The sequence below is a fragment of the Drosophila hydei genome, unplaced genomic scaffold (assembly GCF_003285905.1).
Source record: "Drosophila hydei strain 15085-1641.00,03,60 unplaced genomic scaffold, DhydRS2 tig00008134-arrow-pilon, whole genome shotgun sequence".
NCBI lineage: Eukaryota > Metazoa > Arthropoda > Insecta > Diptera > Drosophilidae > Drosophila > Drosophila hydei.
The window spans coordinates 1,660,438-1,682,570 of record NW_022045843.1 but is presented as its reverse complement, the minus strand read 5'-3'; the positions used below and the strand labels follow the sequence as shown (position 1 = coordinate 1,682,570).

Genomic DNA, 22,133 nt, shown 5'->3' with positions numbered 1-22,133 from the left:
CAATCGCTTTCTTCAACACTTGAGCGTCGCAAAGGAATCGCACAGGAGTCGCCGCAAGTGGTCCGCTAATTACTCAGTTCCCATGGCATACGGCGAGCCTTTTAAGTGCAGGTATTGTATTATATGGGCACGTATATATGCATATTCATAATTCCCTTTGATTCCTGCAGCAGCCAAACACTTCATTAGCGGGCCCAACGGGGCGGCGTTGGCCTGCAACAAGTAGCGCGAAATTAGACTTTTTTTTGCCAAACGAACGCTGCAAGAGCAACCCTAGTAGATGGCAACCCTGTGGATTCACATGCAGCGCATTAACACCTGAAAGCTTTGCAAAGAAACACAGAAAAGGGGCTGGGCGCTGTGGTATCAAAATGCCTGGGAAGTGGCAGCCCAGGGGCAAGCCCAGCCCAGCCCAGCCCAGCCCAGTTGAGCTCAAGGTAAGACAAGGTGTCCGGCTTAAAATGTCTTGGCGTACAAAGAAGTTGAATAAAACCGGATTTGTTGCTAGTGCAGCTGCTGCTGCTGCTGCTGGACGCATCCGAGACGCGACCGTTAGATCATAATTGATATTTGTGGCAGGGCCCAGAAGGAGACTCGAGCGCGTAGACAATAGCCCAAGCAGCTCGGACAGCGTCCCTTTTCTTCAACACAAAGCGCTAATTTGCATAATGCTTTCAGCTCTGGCCTTAACGAAAGACTAAAAAGGATTCATCATTTCGGGATGGTTCGCCACTGGCCGGGATTCACATGGGCCGTCTTCAGCATTTGATACGGTCGAATGAAGCTAAGTAGGAGAGGCCTCTGCAGCTACAGCGACCGTCGCGGCGCACAATTATTGTTGTTTTGTCATTGTTTCTCAACGTTGGACATCGCACCTCTTTCAACCCAGTCTCTCGGCGTCGCAGCGTCGCAGCGTCTCAGCGTGTCCGGCGCCGAGGACATGCGTGCACTTAAGAGCGGATAGATCAACCCCTTCTGGGCAGCGAAGACAACGCATCTGATTTGCATAAATATATCAATCGTGGACCAGGTAAACTTTTCCATTATTTCTTTTTCTGTTTTCGTTGTTTTTTTTTTTTTGTGTTATGTTCATTCCATTTCATTTCAACCCCCCGCCTGGTGCTTAATAAAACAACAAATCCTTTGGGTTCTATGTCCACCCCGTTGTCCCCTGTTTGCTGCGCATTTGCACACAGCCAAAAGGATAACCGTGGCGAGCCCCGAGTCCATTAATTTGCCCGCAATGCCCGAGCGCGCATCCTTTTCGTCTGACCACGCATGGGCTGAGTGTGAGAAATGTTTTGCGTCTGCGCCGTGTCTGATTGGAGTTCGATTCAAAAGGGCGCCCAGCTGTTCCAATTGGAAAACTCAACGACTCCTAAGCATTCGCATCATTTGCATGCTCATCTTTTATGCAAATGGAGAGCGAGAGAGAGGGAGAAATGGCGGCAGACCCTCTCGCTCGCTCTCCATAAAATGTCGATGGGTCGAGCGTGGCTAAAGCGAAGCCGCCAGCGTTTATTTTATTTTTGGTTTTTTCTTTCATTTTTGGTTTGTTTTTTTCGGGCGTGGGGGCTATAAATTTCTCATTCGTATCGCATTAATTACTACAATATTATCAACAGCTACAGCAAAGACATAAAATCCGAAAGACGAAACAACAAAAACAATAACAGCAGCCGCCGCTGTCGCTGCCGCAGCGAACGCATAACGCAGCGGCCATATTGAAAAAAGATGCAAAGCGTGCAAGAGGGGGAGAGAGAGAGAGAGCGAACGTCTGTCGAAATGAATGAACGCACTAAAAGCTTTTTAGCTTAAGAGCTTTTCATACAGAAAATGTTACAGCATATTACAATGTTACACAAATACACACATAGACACACACACACACACATGAAATGCGCGCGCACTCGCATTATAACAGTGTTGGAGGGGGTTATTGGTTGGGTGCTTGCACTTGAACGCCGTCAGCTGCTGCTACAACTACAACTACCGTGACTCGGCTATCCAGTCTGTATAGGATATGGCATAGCTGCTGCTAGCATCCTGCATCATGTGCAGCAGTCAAACGAATCCCGTTAACAATCGCACAACAAGTGCTCGAACTGTTCGAAAAAGGCGCGCGCGTGCCCGCGTGCCCAGCTGTTATACGTAGCTCTTCCACTGTCACTGCTGCGGCTGCGGCTGCGTCCACGGCTCATGTCGACCGTTTGCTAATGTAATTGAAACTACAATTGAAGCACATTGTTTTTGTTGCCGTTAACTGTTAGTTCTTGATGCGAGCTTTTTTCTTTTCGTTTTTCTCTTCCTTTTCCTTTGGTTTTTTTTCAGTGTGTGTTTTTATCTTTGCGCGCCGCGGCGTTGGCTACGTTGCGAGTTAAGCTCGGGCACTGATACGCATTCGCACAGTTATATTCGGCGAAAAGAATATATGTATATAGGTATATGAAACAACAACAATTTGTATCTACTACATATATAAACTTGATGCTGTTGTCGACCTTGTGGCTTTTCGATATCAACTGAAAACCACTTTGAGCGTTCGATAAACTTGTAGCGCCAATTCACAATGTACGTGTGGAGATCTAGAGATGTGGAGAAGTGCGGAGGTGCTAGAAGTGGCGAAGTGGAGTATACCAGCAGCAGCAGCAGCAGAGACAACAACAACAGCTCTACACTAACAACAACTGACGACAAACGACAGTCGAAAGCGTACGACGTTGAATTGTGTTAACATGTTTCTTCTTGTCTCGCTCGACATCATTGTTGTTGTTGTTGTTGTTATTGTAGCTGCTGGTGCTGGGGCTGCTGCGACTGCGACTGCTGCTCTGCTGCAGGTAGACTGCGCAGGTGAACAGGTTTGTTTTTGTATCAAAATGTCCAAACGCTATTGCACCTTTAATATTAATAATAATAATAATAAAAACGAGACGGGGAAAAAAACAAAAGCAGTAACAAAAACAAAAACAAAAGCGACAATGACAAGTGCTGCACACCGAAGCTCTGTTGCCCTGACGACCCTGCGATCACTCAGGCGATAGCAGTTGCAATCGTCACTTGTTGTCCAATGTGCTTTGGATGCAATCGATGGAGGGAGGGAGACAGAGCATGGATTTGCTGCTAGGGAAGACAGAGAGAGACAGAGAATGAGAGAAAGTGAGCATGAAAGGAGGGAGAAGGGCAATGGTAGAGAGCGAGAGAGAAAGAGTGAAATGTAAAGAGTTAGAGAGAAAGAGACAAATAGGTAGATAGAGAGAGAAAAAGAGAGGGAGAGAGAGAACGCGAAAGGAAGCAAGAGAGAGAGAGAGAGAGAGAGAGAGAGAGTTACAGAGAGTGAAAAATAAAGAGAGAGATTGAACGAGAGAGAAAGCGAGAAAGAAAAGGCAGAGAAAAAAGAGGGATATATAAGGAGAGAGGGGAGAGCTTTCAGCTAAATCAAAATTATTTAGCTTAAAAACTTCATTCCAATTTGATATTCACGTTAATCCAAAACAAGAAAGTGCAAAATCTGCACAAACATAATCTGATGATATCCATTAAAGATAATTTGTCAAGCTTAAGTTCAAATTATAAGTTATATCTGCTTTCCCATCACATCGTATGACACTAAAAGATTTTTACTTGAAATGCAGTAGAGCAGCTTTGCAAGCTTCGGCTTAAACGCTTTTTATGGGTAATTAACTATGCGAATTGCGTTTAAAGCGTATTAGTAAGTAAATTGAACAAAAAGTAGATAATACTAGATAAAGCTTCTGGAAAAGCTTCAAAATTGGGGCTTGAGCTCTCCTTTATTGTGCCCAACGCTGCGCGCTGTTAAGCTTTAAGCCCACGACGAACTTTTAAGGCACTTGAAAGCTGCTTGACAAAGCGCTTGACTAAGCTAATATGCCTAAAATGAGCTCAATCAAATATAAATGCTCCATTTCTGATGGCTGTGCGAGTGTGTTAGTGTGCAAGCAATAAGCCCACTGAAATATTATCAATCGAGGGTAGTTAGGGGCAAAGTCAAAGCCAATACAAAACACAATGCAATAACAAATGCGCTTACGATTCAAATATAATTAAAGACAGTCACTGTTGACACTCGCGCAGTTGAAAAGGTGTTGGCAATTTGCTGGCCAGCACTGTACACACACACACACACACGCAGCTATTTTTTATCGTGACTAAAATGTCATATTAAAATAAAATAAAAATAAAAATTGAATAAAAAATGGGGGAATAAGAAAAAAAAGCAAAATAAAAACAAAATAAAATATGAGGCAAAAAAAAAATGTTTTGCAGCTCGGAAATTTAATATGAACACTAAAGTGAAAGTAAGTAAATAAATGAGGTGTGCCTGCCGGACACACACTGAGTGTATATCTCTCCGTGTGCGCGCGCGTGTGTGTGTGTGTGTGTTTGTATGACCGCGAACGCCTCACAAGGAAGGCTATCGTGAAGGGCATCCTTATATATGTAGATAGGCAGGCAGACAGGCATACGAGTATATGGAAATTTCATAAAGTGCAATTCATTTTAACACAATTTTCTGTGGTTTCCGCATGACAAATTAAGATACACTGCACAACAAAAGCAGGCAATAAATCAAATACAATTTTGTAAAGCTTATAATTCAATTTCGTGTTTATATGCAGGCAATATATGTTAATACATATATATATATATCATTATTAAAACTGTTCTCAGAAAAGCAACTGTTCCCACTTTGTAGAGAGCAGTTCAAATATGCGGGCAGAGCCTTATTTAATTTAGTTTAGATACAAATAAACTGCAAGCAAGCTGTTCTCATGCTATAGGGAACAGTTTAAATATGAGAACAGCAAGCTGAGAACAGTTTATTTAACTATTCTAAAAGTAATATGCAGAAAACCAACAGCTCTCTCGCTATAGAGTACAGTTAATACTTAATATGAGCACTGAGAACAGTTTATTTCTAGTCCTGTAAAGCTTTATATTATTATTTATTATTTATTTATTATTATTATTATTTATTTATTATTTTATTTATATAAGAATATATACAAATTATTTATATTATTTATCTAAATGTATATATAAAATAAATCTTGTAATCATGCTTGCTTGAAAATTGTTTCTCTTCTTTAATCTAGCTGTGCTCAGTTGAAGAAAATGTTTGAGATGAGAACAGTTAAGCTTCTATTTAAAGTGGACTTTACACTCTCTCACGACACGGCAGGTGAACTTTGATTTAGATCGTTAATTGAATTGTAAAATCGTCTCTAAGACAGATATAAATGATGGACATTATGTCTTCTGCCCGCCTATGTGACTGACTGACTGCCTGTTGCACAAGCTGCTTTTAATGAAAATGGCCGTTAAATCGTCTTGTTTTTTGTTGTTTTTTTTGTGCATTTTTTATGGCGCCTAAGCAATAAATAAAGCCATTCAATGTTTCTTTATAATCGTGCATTGCTTTGCACTCAACCGAATAATGTGTGTAATAAATGCCGCTGGCTGGAGATGGCGATGGCGATGGCGCTGGCGATCGTCGAAGCTTTCGTCACAATGCCTTGACATTTCGTCAAGCTTGCAAAGCTCCAAGATTAGCTGGCACAGGGAAAGAGCAACAGAGAGCGAGAGGAGCTTAACTTTGCTGCACAGTGTAGTCGCATGTAAGCGGCTTATTTATGCGATCCATGGCAAAAGGGTTCGTAGGACATGGAAAGGTGCGACAGGCGAAGGATTTGCAGTTAATGCAAAGAGCGTCAACAGCGACAACAACAAAGGTCACACGCAGCTGGCTTAAAGTCAATTAAAAAGCAAAAGAAACAGCTGAAAGCGACTGACAGATACCCTGTAATGCTAAGCAACTGTCAAAATAGTAGAATAACTTAAAAATTGTCTATAGAAAGCTTGCAATTTAAACATTCAGGCAGATGTCTGATAAGAATTGATGATAGACTACTAAATACCCTATAATACGTTTTCACTTTAATTCAAACTACACTTTAGCATAGACTGCGTTAAATATTTATGTTTCTAAGTTCATTCCTGTATAAAATGACAATTCCTGAAACAAATTTCGACTAGCAAACACCCTGTAATAAGTTTTCGAAGGGCTTGCAGTGCACAGAAATATAAGTGTCAATAAGGAGAGCTTCTGATGAGCATGCTTATGAAATTTGTTGGATTTTTGCATAACGACCCCTAGATACCCTGTTAAAAATTATAGAGTATCATATGAATTGACTTAGTCTGCTCCCTAAATATATAGAATATATATAGAATGATTTATTTATATATTATTTATGCATAAAAGCACAAATTTATAAATTACAGGGTATATGCGCAGTTCACTAATTTCAATTTAATTAGTAGCAAATTGAATGAGAGCAAAGACATCGAAAGAAACTTGCAGACGTAATACCTAGAGCACTAATATGCCCCACATGCACACTTTAAAGTACAGGGTATTGAAATTAGGCAACCACAATACGCCAAAAGTGTTCCAACTCGAGAAGAGAGAGAGAGAGAGAGAGCCGAAAGAACTGTTGCCAATGCAACGACTACATATCAAGGAAGGCCAAAACCAACTGTACAACATGCGAGGCAAACACCAACACGCAAGCCGATTGAGATGGAGCTGCGATGGAGGCACGATGGAGGCAGCTGTGGCAGAGGTTGTGCCAGCCAATGTGGTCAATGTGGCGCATTTGTTAGAATGCAACGAGCCGAGGCGCGGCGAGGCGTGCCAGAAGACATTGCCATCAACGTCTTTGGGGCCAGCGCGTTGGTCAAACAGCATGCCAAACGTCAGAGGCGTCTGCCGAGTCCAACCGAAGTCCGGGGTGTCCATGTTGTCCCGGCCAGCGTCCATATGCGGAAACGCAATTTTGTCGTTATTTATGGACCTTGGCGTGCATGCAACATGCATGGTGTGTGCTGCAGCAGCAGCGGCAGCAACAGCAACAACGTATGCTGCCTCCGCTATAACAGGATGACCATCGACGTGGCATTAGAAGCAAGAACAAGACGAAGAAGGCGACGCTCAAGGAGAAGGCGAAGCTGTTGCAGCGGCATGCAGATGCAGATGACGATGACTTAGTTGGTGTTGCAGCCAGGCAGCAGGCAGCACCTTGCTCGAGGTGCTTGCCACACGGCGCACATTCGAGCCGTAACGGTTCTCTATTAGATTAATTTATATTCAAATTTTTATTACTTGCGCATACCAAAAGCGCGACGACGACGATGATGATGATGGCGGCTGCTGCTGCCGCTGCTGCTGCTGCTGCTGCTCTAAAATGAATTGCCAGGCGCTGTTGCCGAGGTTGAGGCTGTGGCACATCCGCGTGGAGGCTGCGGCTCACTCTTTGGCTGTGTATTATTAGCCTCTCGCCTACTTGCAGATTCGATGCACGCCAAATGCCACAGATGTTGCTGCTGCTGCTGATGTTGCTGTTGTTGTTGTTGTTGTTGTTGCAATAACGTATAGTAGAAACAGTTACAACGGAAGCTGTCATTCGCCTTGGGAATGGGGTCTGAGGATTGCCAGCGAAATGTTTCGGGCCATGGCTAAAATAGGGGGAATTGCGCTGGCGTTGCAGCTAGTTGCTGCTGTTGCTGTTGCTGTTGCTGTTGTCTGCTGCTCTTGTTAGTGTTTGTTGCCTATCGCAATAATTAACAGTAAAACGGACAGCGGTTAATTCAAATGCATGAGAAATGCAAATGATGCAACATTTTGTAAGCCAAAAGGACGTTTCGATGCCACCAACAACTGTTGTCAATGAAGTTGTTGTTGTTGTTGCTGTAGCTGTAGCTGTTGGCGCAGCTGTTGCAGCTGCTGCTGCTACGGCTGCTGCTGTTGCAAGGTCCAAGTATGCGCGACAATTAGCCAAGATTTATGATAAGATGTGGGCCGTGGCACGAACAAGCCGCAAGTTTAATTAACAAATCAAAAAAAGACGAAATATCGATCAGCAATCGATTGCAGCATATCGATATCGATTGACAGCAATTGAAATTCAATCTTCTAAAGATGTCTCTATTTTAACTAGCAACAAATGTCTATCTATCTCTATCTCTATCTCTATCTCTATCTCTATCTCTATCTCTATCTCTATCTCTATCTCTATCTCTATCTCTATCTCTATCTCTATCTCTATCTCTATCTCTATCTCTATCTCTATCTCTATCTCTATCTCTATCTCTATCTCTATCTCTATCTCTATCTCTATCTATCTCTATCTCTATCTCTATCTCTATCTCTATCTCTATCTCTATCTCTATCTCTATCTCTATCTCTATCTCTATCTCTATCTCTATCTCTATCTCTATCTCTATCTCTATCTCTATCTCTATCTATCTCTATCTCTATCTCTATCTCTATCTCTATCTCTATCTCTATCTCTATCTCTATCTCTATCTCTATCTCTATCTCTATCTCTATCTCTATCTCTATCTCTATCTCTATCTCTATCTCTATCTCTATCTCTATCTCTATCTCTATCTCTATCTCTATCTCTATCTCTATCTCTATCTCTATCTCTATCTCTATCTCTATCTCTATCTCTATCTCTATCTCTATCTCTATCTCTATCTCTATCTCTATCTCTATCTCTATCTCTATCTCTATCTCTATCTCTATCTCTATCTCTATCTCTATCTCTATCTCTATCTCTATCTCTATCTCTATCTCTATCTCTATCTCTATCTCTATCTCTATCTCTATCTCTATCTCTATCTCTATCTCTATCTCTATCTCTATCTCTATCTCTATCTCTATCTCTATCTCTATCTCTATCTCTATCTCTATCTCTATCTCTATCTCTATCTCTATCTCTATCTCTATCTCTATCTCTATCTCTATCTCTATCTCTATCTCTATCTCTATCTCTATCTCTATCTCTATCTCTATCTCTATCTCTATCTCTATCTCTATCTCTATCTCTATCTCTATCTCTATCTCTATCTCTATCTCTATCTCTATCTCTATCTCTATCTCTATCTCTATCTCTATCTCTATCTCTATCTCTATCTCTATCTCTATCTCTATCTCTATCTCTATCTCTATCTCTATCTCTATCTCTATCTCTATCTCTATCTCTATCTCTATCTCTATCTCTATCTCTATCTCTATCTCTATCTCTATCTCTATCTCTATCTCTATCTCTATCTCTATCTCTATCTCTATCTCTATCTCTATCTCTATCTCTATCTCTTATATACTTCTTATATACTATATATCTTATATATATTCTAAATACAGATATAGATCTATAGGTATTCCTAGAGTTAGGCGCTTTACTCACCCCTGCAGATGCTCCTCGACATCGGCCACTATGTAGACTGGTTGTCCTGTGCCGCTGGTGGTTGTGGCATAGGGCAGACCCGCCTGCACCACCACTTGGCCGTCTGAGACGAGGCTGCCAATGTCGCCGCCCGAGTAGATCTCAAGGCCCTTCTGATCGCTGGTGGAATAGATGACAGTCTTGCTGCCATCGTTGTAGATCAAATCGATGTGCTTGTCCGGCTGGTATAGTTCCGGGTCGAGCTTCTGTGGCACGCCCGTCAGGTGCGGCAGCTGCTTGACGTTCACATTGACGCCATTCGGATCGGAGCTGGTGTAGATGATGGAGCCAACGCCGGCTGCATGCTTCTTGTGGTCCTCGTAGATCTCAGCCTCCGTTTTGATCACATTGTCGTTGCCATAGTGCAGCACCGAGGCATCCAGGGGCAGGGGTGAGGTCTGATAGACCGCCTGATGCTCGTTGTTCAGCTTCTGGGCCTGATTGTACATGGCGGTGGCCACGGCATTGTCGTTCGGCATCAGCTTCGACGGATCGCTGACGATGCGCGTGAGTATGTGCTCGCCAGCCTCGTTTCTGGAGAGGATGTGGTGCTCGCCGTTGATGATCTCCCGCGAAATGATCTGCTGCTGCTCGCCATTGGGGCCGACAACGCGTATGATTTGATTCTCATCGAACTCAATCTTGGCCAGCGGCTGGTGTTCCGCCTGCTGCTGCTGCTGTTGCTGCTGCTGCTGCTGCTGCTGTTGCTGTTGCTGTTGCTGCTGGTTAGACGCCGCCAGATGCTGTGTGCTCATTTGTGCAGCAATGCGCGCATCTATCACCTGGCCATCGTCATGGCCGCCATTCGAGCCGGCACCGCCGCCACCGTTGCCACCGCCCGGACCACCGTCCGGCGGCATCACCACCTTGGGCGTCTCATAGATAAAGACAGCCTCCTTGTCGTACAGCTTGGCCGAGTCCGTGTGCAGATCGAGGACATTCACGTTCGTCATGGTCGCCAGCTCCGGCTGCGGACTGTCCGGCGATCGATGCATTGTGGTTAGGAGCGGCACGCCGTTCTGGCCCAGGGGCGAACTGTTGCTGCTGGCTACGATGTTGGCGCCCTGCTGGATGGGCGACAGTGAGGCGTCGCTCAGATGGCCACCCACAACACCGACGCCGCCGATAACGCCGACGCCCACGCCCACGCCCCCAACGACGCCCAGGCGATGTGTGTGTGTGTGCGTGTGCGGATGCAGCGAGTGTGTGTGCGTATGCCCGTGGGCGTGGCCGTGCTGATGGGCGTGTGCGTGGGCGGACAGCGATAGATCGTTGTTGGACGTGATGACGCTCGTTGTGGCCGTGGATGTGGACATCATATATATATATATATGTATATATATATATATATATGTGTGTGTGTGTGTGTGTGATAAGCGAACTTAATTAATGAACAAATTTGTGGAAGACTTTGAACTTTGAACTTGAGTTGTTGTTGTTGTTGCAGCTGGCAAATGGCGAAGGCATTCGAAATGTTGCAGGTTGTTTGTTGTTGTTGTTGTTGTTGTTGTTGGTGTTGTTGTTGGTGGCAAGCTTTGTTTGTTACGAGTATATAAACATTAATAATATCACTATCGCGTTATGAATGAAGGCACTTGTTGTTGTTGTTGTTGTGGTTGTTGTAGTTGTTGTTGTTGTTGTTGCTGTTGTTTCAATATTGCTTTGTTTATGGCACTAAGGAACTTGGATAACAATTAGCTCCTTTATCGTTGTAATTAACTGCAATTAAAGAAAGTAAAAATAAAATTACAAAATATTCAAAATTAAAATAAATATTTTTTAATATTAAAATATAATATAAATATATATAATATATATAAAATATTTAATATAAATTTATATAAAAATTATAATACGAAATAATTAATATACAGCAAAAACAAAAAGTTTTAATTGGCAAAATTGTATTAAAAATCTTCAAGAATTTTGTTGTTCTTTAATATTAGCTTAAAGCTTTTTGATTGGCTTAAAGCTTTTAAAGCTTAAGCTTAGGAATTCTACGTATTTGAAATCTACAAATATTTTAAAAGCATATTTGAGATTGGAAATGCATTCCCCACGGTCTGTCTAAGTTCCTATTCTAGGGATCTTAGAGCAAGCATCCCTTGGACTTTGTGTTAGTTTCTACTCTAGGGGTCCATGCTCTAAGGACTTTGTGTTAGTTGCTACTCTAGAGATTCATGCTCTAAGAACTGACAGTGACTTTAATGCTTGTATTACTCATCTATATAGATTTGATTATAATAAATATAAGCCATGGCTATTTATTCCAATAAATTTTTAAATATTTTAAATTCTCTCTGAGTTTTCGATAATAATTCAGAATCTTAGTATGAATAATTTTAGTATGAGTGCCCAGAAATTGAGAGTCGAGAGTTGAGAATCTTAGCATTAAGATCACTTAAATAGTATTTATTTCTATTGAAGCAATGCATCTGCCTATGCCTCTAACTGTCAGATCTCTCCCTCTAGGTGCAGCTCTAGCTCTAGCTCTAGCTCTGAAGCTTGAGCTACAGATAGACAAGCGAAGAGACAGATAGACATCGTTGAAGCGACTCTAACTTTGCTCCTGATCTATACTATATATTTACAGCATGATCTTCATATTGTTTTACTCTAGTTGCTCTATATATTCAAACCAAAAAGATTTTAGCCAGAATTTCCATTGAGTTCTCAATGAGCTCTCGCTATGCGTGCAAATGCTTGAAGCGGATATTTTTGATAACTCTAGAAGAAGCTCATCTTTAAGACTTCTATTGAGCAATGACACAGCTTTAGAAAAACAGATTTCTATGCAGTTATCAATCTACATTATTACATAGTTTATTTAGCTAACATTCTTGTCTCAGCTCAGCAGCTTAAATTTAATTTAATTTAAATTTCATTTAAGCTTTAATACCCAAGCTCAAGTCTATTATAATGTTGCCTAAAGTGTCACAAGTTGTGAATATGTTGCACATCAATTTTTTATATATAATATGCCTCTGCATGTGCAGAGCCATGGCAAACCTAGCTGCTAGGCTTACTCCTTATAGAGGCAGCCCTTATAAGGTTCCATGCTGGAGCAGTTCAAGCGGCCACATTCATCTCATTTATAACAATAAACAATTACACTCAGGTAAATGATATTTATACTCTAACAAAAACTGGGCCTGTTTGACCGGGTGGATCGTGCCTTCTGACAAAACAAAAAACTAACTAACTAACTAAACGTTAACGGAATGTGGAACGGGTTCAAATGTTTGCGGTTTCCCCGATGAGTCGATAATGCGCTGAGCTGTTGTTGTTGTTGTTGTTGTTGTCTGAGTTGAACGAACAAACATGCAAACAAACATAAACACAGAAAACCGAAACAGTAACGAAGCAAGTGGGAGGGCAGTGGCAGCAGGGGTTAGCCGGCGGGCCAAAGGGAGTGCGAGCGAGAGGCAGGGCGAGAGGGCAAGTGCTGGCAGAGGGACGGGCAAACAAAAGCTGTGCACACGTGCCCGTCGAACTAGTTTGACTCCTTCGCAAATGTCAAACGTGTAACTGCATAACTCATCACATCAACAACAGGTGGAAAGAAGAAGAGCAAGAAGAGAGCGGCAGCGGCGCAGCTGGCAGCGCAGTCAACGCTGGCAGCATTAGCTTATTTGTGTTTTGTTTTGTTTACAGTAAAAGCGGCATTAAAGTTAGCAACGGCTGCGGCAACGGCAGCGGCAGCGGCAGACTCAACTGTGAATGGAATAGTCCAGTTTGTTTAACTTTTTAACGGTTTCTGTTTCTGTTTCGTTTTCAGTTTCGATTTCAGTTTCAATTCCAGAATCTCACGCAAAAAAAAACATGTTTGATAACAACAACAAAGCGAAACGAAACAAACAAACAGCAAGAGGCAACAACAACAAGTTGCTGCCGCTGTAGTTGGTGTTTTTTTTTTAGAACAGGTACCGGTAGGTAGTTCCAAACAACAACAACAGCTACAAGTCATGTGCCGCCAATCCTTGACCTAATCCAGAAGTTGCTGATGCTGACTTTCTGGTTCAGCCACAACAAACCAGGCAGCAGGCAGCAGGCACTGGCCCAGGCGAGCCCCGCCCCCACTCCCTGCCTGGCACTGGAACCCGGTTCAGGTGGCACGTCCACTGCCACTGCCAGTTATTGTTTGATAAAAAAAAGACACCAAAAAAAAGAAAAAAAAACGAGAAAAAAGCAAAGCTAAAGCAAAGTTCATGAGGCTGCCTTTGAGACGTTGTCTGTTGGGGATGTGGATAAACTTGTTTTTTTTTCTTGCTTTTTTCGTCAGTTCAACCAAGCTGAGCCGGTTGGGGTTCAACTCGCAGATCGTGTGTCTGCTCCTCGTTTGCCCAAGCTGCCGCTGCTGCCGCCGCTGCTGCTGCTGCTGCTGCTGCTGGTTCCGTTAGTAGGTGAGGTCAGTGTCATGTGGCGCGCTTTGTAGACTAGTTTTTTTTGGCACACACACACAGAGAGCCATAAAGTACACCCAACCCCTTGTCAGCTGCTTGTCATGCAGCTAAACCGGTCAATATCTTCTATATAAATACTATATTGATGAGCTGCACGCCCGGCACGTGGCCAGAGCCGGGCCCTGCTCCGCCTGTTTGCTAGAAAGTCGTCAAGCAATTAGAAAACAATTAAAATGAAATCAAGAACAAATTCGGACTTGGCCAATTTGTGCGGCTTTATAGCTTTATATAACGATTGAGGTCAATTTAATGTGGCCATCCTCCCGCAGACCTCCGCTTCCCAGCGAGTCGAGTGTCTGCCCCGCGGCATCTAGATATGCTCGAGAGCATTTATTCTAGATATTTATCCACTTAATACTTTCAAGAGCAGAAACCCATAAAAAAAAGAGGGAGAGATCGAAGCTGAGCTAAATCTTGGGCTTGATTAAGCGTCTTTGTCTAACTGATCTTGGGCCAATTGGAAGACTCCAGCAGCAGCTGATGATGTTTCATCTATTTCAATAGTAGAGTAGATGTCCGAAGATATGCAATTTAATTAAATCAATGCAATATTTGTGACATTTGATGTGATTGAGGAAAGTTTCAAATCAAATCAAAAGTTACTCTTGAACCAATAGAGGTTGGAAATCGGGTTCGATTTGTTGAAATGTATGTAAATGGCAGAAGGAGGCGTGGCAGATCTCATTAAGTATTTATATTCCTGATGAGGATCAGCAGGCAGGTGAATCTAGTCCTATCAGTCTGACTGCCTGTTCATCCGTGTATCCATCCGTCTGTTCATTCGTCCGTCTGTTCATCCGTCTGTGCCTCCGTCCGTCTGTCCATCCATCTGTCCATCCATCTGTCCCTCAGTCTATCCGTCCGTCTGTCTGTCAGTCTGTCTATCCGACTGTCTGTCCGACTGTCTGTCCGTCTGTACCTCCATCTATCCGTCCGGCTGTCCGTCCGTCCATTCGTGTGGAATAATTACGCCTTACGGGAAAAATCCCAATTCAAAAGCCAAGCGAGTGTACGTATTTCTACTTCCTAAGTCAACATTGATTGACTGATATATCTTTACCTGCTTATAGTAAATCTACTTCTGTTTAATATTAGCATAATATTCCTAAGAACTCTCGCAGTTGCTTAAGCTGAAATCTAAGCCAACTTTGTTGCTAAACGTGATAGGCATTTGAATAGACTTAGTTTATATCATATAGAGAATGTTATATTATTTTTATAATATCAACTTTGAGTGACTATAGTTGCCTGTGCTCGACTAGAAGATACCCAGCACCGATGAGTGCTGAATAAAAAAGTTTTCTATGATTTGAGAGATCAATTTAGGAATTTTAAATGAGTTTAGTGCAGCGGAAGTCCTGGAAGTAGCTAAGAGTTGGGAGTATTTCACATTTAAATCAGAATTATCAACTAGAGACAAATAGCCTTCATCTATATTCATTCTATAATACTAAGAGAAAGTAATAAAATATATAATAAATATAATAAAATATAATTTTATAAGATCGAAAACTATTCCAAAACCAAAAAAATAATTCTCTTTATATTGTTGTTAAACTAAGATATTATTAGATTGGACTAGGAAGGTAGATATTAGATAGATAGATATAATTTGTCTATCTATACTTGTTTGCATTTGTCTAATCGCTCTCTAATGCCTCTAGTGACTCAACCTACTACGAATTATATCGCATACAACACTCATATGAACAATCGTAGCTATATATGTTTCCTGTATGAATCTTTCTTTGGGAATCTTTCCCATTTTCAATACAGATATGCCTCAATAAGATTATTACAATATTAATATTTATGTGCTCATCTGTATTTTAAATATTAAATATTTGTAAATATCTATGCTATCGGCAATATATCCAAATTTTATAAATATATCATCATCAAGTGAAGCCCCGTCTCTAATTTAGAAATTTAATCTGTGCATTGTTTTTATTATAGAGTCTTAAAGTCGTCTGTGTTTGCATTCGTATTTGCTCCAGCTAACTGCTTGGGTTCAAGAATGGAGAAATATAATCGTTTCAAAGGCAATACCATTTGGAATCCCATCAAGATTTGACATAATTTAGACCCCGACAGTCATTTGATATAAAAGTATGCAGAGATATGTACCTATATAAGTATGCGTGTGCGTGTGCGTGTGTGTGCATGTTTATGTGTGTGTGCGCCCAAAGACAAGAAATGTACGATCCTAACCCTAAGCCATCGGTCAAAGCCGGGCATCAATAACCACACGAACTCAACGAAAAAACCAAGCAAAGACGCAGACGCTGAGAGCCCGGAGAGAAGGTAAGAAAAACGCAGAAAAAGAAAAGAAAAACAATAAACGTTAACACGAACACGAAAATAAAATAACTCTCTCACGAAGTTAACCCTCGCGCCACTCCCCTCTGCCGTTCAGTCTCCTCCTCCTCCTTCTCCTACACCGCTAAGCAGCCCTCCGCCAAGCCACCTCGCTGGCTTTTGTGTGGGTTAAGTGTGCCCCGAGTCTTTGTAGTTGTGCTTATGCATGTCACTGTGTGTGTGTGTGTGTGTGTGTGTTTGTGTGAGAGCTGACGTGCACATGTGAGTGTCATTGTATGTTTATATGTATGCGCGTGAGTGTGTGTGTCTGCTGCGTAGTGGCTAACACAAGACAACGACAACGACAGCGGCAGCGACAGCGACGGCAGCGGCGACGTTGTTCATTTTACTGTACCATAATCGCAGCCCCAAATTGATCGCCATCATCAATGTGCGGACCACTAACAAAAAGTATAAAGAATAATACATAATACAAAAAAAATAAAAGAGCAACAACAACAACAACAACAGCAGCAGCAGCAGCTATAAAGCCAAAGTCAACGAAGTCGCAGCCCAAACGCTACAAGAAGCCACGAGAAAAACGTAATCAAAAACACAGTAGAACAACAACAGTAACTTCGATTTTCGAACAAGTCGACTGAGACGCTGGCCGCAGCAGCACCAGCAGCAGCAGCAGCGTCGCATACACAGACAACACCTTTTGATCCCTTTTCGCTCCCGCTTTACGCTGCTCCGTTGTCTGACCGAATGTACGAACGAACGAGCGAACAAACGAACACGCGCGCTTGCGCTCTCTCTCCCTCTCTCTTTCTGTCTGTCTTACACGCTCTTGCGCACTCTCCAACACTATTGCCTATTACCGTCGCGGCTGCGACGTTGACAGCGCACCTTACAGGGTGCTTTATATTTGGCTTTTATTGATGTCGCTGTTGCGCGCTGCGCGTTGCGCGTTGCCCGTTTCTTTAAGCCTGGCTCAGTGAGCGCAGTGTTGCATTTTATGCATTTATAATTACTTCTCTGTGTATAGATATATACATGTGTAGAGTGAAAGAGAAATACTTACAAATATATATTTTGTATGCGTTGCAGCTGTCTCAGCGCCCAGTACCAGGTAAAAACGTTGTATATATTGGAATTTTGGCACTACAATTCGTAAGGATCACTATGGCACACTATCACTGGTAGGCTGGAAGGCTTGGAAGGCGGCGACGGCATGTTCGAAATAATTCGAAAAAACACCGTAAATGTTTAACGAACAAACGAATACGTATGCGTGTGTGTGTGTGTGTGTGTAGTTGTGGTGCCCGCTTAATTCGTGGCTGACTGCTGGAATTGTTGATGTTGTTGTTGCTGTTGTTGCTGCTGCTGGTGGGTGCACCTTTCGCCACTTTAGCGCTGCTGTTGGTATGCGTCTTTGGCTCAAAGCCTGGCTGCTGGCTGTGAGCTTCTAATGTGCGACTCCTTGGTCTCGTTGTTGGCTCTGGTTGTTGTTGTCGCTGTAGCTGCTGTGTGCATTTTGGACGCACGCACACACATACACACACATGCACATGCACAGCTCACAGCATTAACATTTGATTTGCGTATTTTGCATAAAACTTTTTTAATTGCCACGACGAACACGAAACACGGCTGCGGAGGCGGCGCTGGCGGTGGCAGCGGATGCGCGCAGCATTTGCGTCTCTCTTTTGTTGTGGTTGTTGTTGTTGCTTTTGCTTTTGCACTTTTGTTAACAGTTTATACATTTTTCATTGTGGAGCCCGCCTTTATGCTTTAGTTTAGTATTTATTTAGTATTTTTATGTTGTTGTTGTTGTTATTGGCACAGACATAGACAGGTACACACATACACCTACATAGTCGCTGTGTGCGCTTGTATGTGTGCTTTGGATTTTACGCGCTTTTTTAAATTTTTGCGCTGCGCGTTCGCCTTTTGTTGTTCTTTGCTTTTGTTTTTGTGTTTTGCTGTTGCCTTTGCTTTGTTATTAATCACAATTTTTATTTTGAATTTTATTTCTGTTGCCGTTGCCGTTGCTCAGCTTTGATGGCGTCTCGTTTTGGCTCACACAAATGCACGCACACAGACGCGGCCAGCACGACTCGCACACACACACACACATATGCACATGGCGAGTACATGCACACACACACACACGCACACTCAGTCGCTGGCACACGCGAAACGAACGCGAACGTATTTCACTCTCTATGTATGTGTGTGTGTGTGTGTGTGTGTGTTTTTTTTGTACTTTTCTTCGTTTCTATTTTTTGTGCCTCTGCTGCTGCTGCTTCTTCTTCTTATTCTTGGCTTACTTCACTTATTATGCTATTTAAATATTTCGCAGAGTTTAGCAAATACGTTGGCAACTCTGCTCGTCGCAATTTCAATTAATAATTTGTTTTCTGTATTTTTTGTTGTTTATTGAGGAGCCAAAGCGAAAATGTGTAACTCGCCTGCACGAAAGGTACGAAAAACTTGTCGCGGATGAACGTTGAGCTCGGCTATAATGCCCAAAGAGTCAATTGGAGATTGTTCAACTGTTGAATGTGTTGTTGCTGCTGCTGCTGCGGCAGTCGCTGCGACTGCGGCTGCTGCTGTTCGGCTGCGCAGTCGCTGCTCGCCCTCTCTCGCACTCGCTCTCGCTCTCTCGACATGTGTCTGTGCAGGCGCTCACAGGTGAATGTCTGTGTGAGAGAGCGTGCATGTTGCTCGATTATTATTGCTTTTTATGGTTTCATCTCTTTCGTAACTGATATTGAGCGAGCGGCGTCGGCGTCGGCGTCGGCGTCGACTGGATCAGCTACCGAGCGAGCGAGCGAAACTCAAATTCATCGATTCGATGATGATGTTGTCTCTACACTGGCAACACAGACACGCACACAGGTAGCCGACCATGTACATTTGTCCCTGCGCCTGCGCCTGCGCCTGTTGTGCTGCCTGCGTGTGTCTGTGTGTTTGTGTGTGCACCTGCATAGCTCTAGAGCCGCGTTTTCCAGGTACGCATTTAATAGCTTGTGCAATAACAAATGACTCAGGCAACGAACTTGTTCGCATTGTGTGGTTTGAAACTTGACTAAAAGTGTTTACAGGCGCGCTCTTAGCGCATTTTGCAAGACGGCGCCCGCGTTTCCAGTTGGACGAACGCTTTGCGCCTGCCCGCTGATCCGGCCCTGTACTCCTCTGCGCTTTTGTAGCTTTCAGGTTCATTTTGTGGCTTGCATTCATTTTCGAACTTTCAAACATTTCGAACATGCTGTGCCTTGGCTTTTTTTGTTTTGCTTCTGTTGCTGCTGCGCTGCTGCTGCACACATTGTGAAAGTGGTAGTGCACCAGGTAGAGGCCAACGCAGATAGCTGTCAACAGAGACAGAGACAGTGAGAGTGAGAGAGCAAGAGAGCAAGAGAGAGAGAGAGAGAGAGACACACACATGCGCATTTAAAATAGTTATGCATGTAGCACAAATGAATGCCATGTAGCCGTCGGCACAGACTCCGACGCCGCCTTACGACAGCAGCAACAAGAGCAGCAGCAGAGGTGACTGCTGCGTCAACAGCAGCAGCGGCAGCAAAATCAACGCTTTGTCGTGTGGACGGTACCGACTGTTTGCTCAGTGTGCTTTTTGCCGTGTTTTCTGCCAGTCCACATACAGGGTGTTCCATTTGGTTTTGCATTGCGCTGCTGCAGCCATTCATATTCTCTAGACGTTTTGCATGCATAATATAAATTTAAAATTAAGTAAAATATATAACAATTAAATAATAGGTGATCAATTTTAAAATTTTAGTCATTCACATGTTAACGTAATTTTGAAATACTTAATTAATATTATATATGAATTTAACGTCGTGTTAACTTTCTTACGTTAACACGCGAATGTTCTAGAAATAAAAAATTCAAAGACGCTTTACCAATTTTTTGTTGCATTTTTCATTAAATTTCAGTTTTTATTTTCATGTTGTTTATTGTTGCAATATATTAAATTTGTTGTTTTTTTTTAATCTAAATGTATGCTTAGTTTAAACATGTTTTTTGTATTCAATTTTTTTTTTCAATTTTTTTTAGTTTTTTTTAATAATAAATTTAATTTGTATTTGTTTTTTTAACTGGTCGAAACTTTTTACTAATACTTTGTTTTTGTTTTTTCTTTTTTTTTGCGATTACATTTACATTTATGTATGTATTTCATATACAATTATATAGTATATATTTATATATATGTAAGTATATGTATATGTATGTGTGTGTGTGTTTGCGCGTTTGAGAATATTAAAAATAAAATATTTTTATAAACTATTTTCACTCATAGAAAGAAATGTAATTTGTAGTATTATTAACAAAGCATAGAAAATGAAAAATCGATAACTTATCGATACTTATCGATAGACATATGCTAATGCAAATAGGTTGTCGAATTTTCAATTCCATGTCGCAGCCTGAGTGAAGTAAATTCAATGAGCTTTTGGTTTAGGTCTACTGTTAGTTGGTATTTTGTCGGTATTTTTTGGTATTATTGGCTAGAGTGCGAATAGAACTGAAGCTAAAAAGCCTAAAGGCAACTGGATAAGGGGGCGTGGCGGTCTGTTTTTGTTTTGCTAGAAGAAAAGGAAGATCTATGAAAGACCTCGTACCGCTGTGTGTGTCAGTGTGTATGTGTGTGTGTGTGTGTATTTGGCTATTTAATACGTATTTAAAACTAGACACACCAACTAGCTAATGTCTACTAAAAACACTCTGCTTTCAACTGAGGTAACACTTTTCTATTTAAATTTATAAATTTTTATGATTTGATCTTTAAATACGAAACTTTTTTGTTTTTCCTTTGTGCTTTAAAATGCTGTGCCTCGAACTACGTTCACGTAATTCGTCGTTTCAGTTGTTAAAACTCATGTTAACTTTTGTTTATATATTTTTTTTAATCTCATATTTTTTTCTAATTAATTCGACAACGTTTGCTAAAAATTTAAATTTAAATTTAAAATTTAATTTTTTTTATTACTTATATTTGTTTTCAGTTTTAACGCCTTGCAGAGTTGTTTATTGAGATTTGAAGCTATGACAAAAATCGAATAGTAATATACAATTTTAGAAAAAGGCAAAGAAAATTCGAAACTGACCAACTATAGTTTGGTTTAAATTTAGCAAAATTTAAGAAATTTAAAAAATGTTCAGAAATTTTTTAAAATTTGCTAAAGGATTTAATTTAAAAAAAATATGTTTTTTAATTTTTTAAGGCTTATAGAAATTAGAAATGTTGAAATAAATATTTATAAAATTGAACTAATTTATTAGATCGATATATGCGTATAAATAATAAAGCTAAATAAATTTTTATACTTAAAAAAGCTAAATTAAATTAAAAATTAATTAAATTATTAATATTAGTTATTTGTTTTTATTTGGAACTTGAAAAGATATCAATTTCAAAATGCTTTTACCGCTTGTTGAATGTTTTGCAACACTGTTACTAACACTGCTACTAGTTTTAACACTTTCTTAAAATAATAAATTGCAAATACAATTAAATCATATTTCCTCATATTGTTTTGGCTTACTATAAAAAACACAATTAATTTTCTTGCATTTTTATTTCAATTTTAAATATTTTTTTTGCACTTTTTTTTAAATTTAGAAATTAATATTTTTGACCTAAGAATTGCTAAATCTTTTATAAACAAACTCTGCAAAAGGTAGTTAACCCTTGGCTGTGCCAAAAATTTATTTTAATACACGTTCACGATGTCAAATAGGGTATATTGGCTGCTATGCAGTGTTCCCAGTAGTATTCGCTCGACTGTGCGTAGTAAGGCAAAGTTAAACACTTGAAATTGGACATATTTTATTTGAATCGGAAACTCTATAAACTCCTTCATCGACTTGGAATTTGACTGCTAGAATTATAACTGGACACCCAAAATTTAGCATAACTGTTAATCTGCTTAACAGATTGATCGAATATAATATATATTAGTCCAGTCTTAAGCGTGACAAATCGTAAAGTGAAACTATAACTGCCATAGTTTTAGACACAAAATATGAAACA

The 22,133-nt window shown here is 41.1% G+C and overlaps 1 protein-coding gene across 4 annotated transcripts in view; it reads right to left on the bottom strand.

Moving 5' to 3' along the window:
* The window catches only part of LOC111605346 (protein grainyhead), a 40,650-nt gene extending 29,868 nt beyond the window's left edge, over positions 1-10,782 (bottom strand). For 2 of the 4 annotated variants that reach the window (XM_023323820.2, XM_030225423.1), the window contains exon 1: positions 9,273-10,460. In XM_023323820.2, the coding sequence (XP_023179588.2) occupies positions 9,273-10,306 (1,034 nt within the window). In that variant the 5' untranslated portion in view covers positions 10,307-10,460. Of the gene's footprint in view, positions 1-9,272 lie in introns of all 4 variants that reach the window. The other 2 variants (XM_030225424.1, XM_023323821.2) reach the window with 2 other exon arrangements.
* Positions 10,783-22,133: the final 11,351 nt, after the last annotated feature.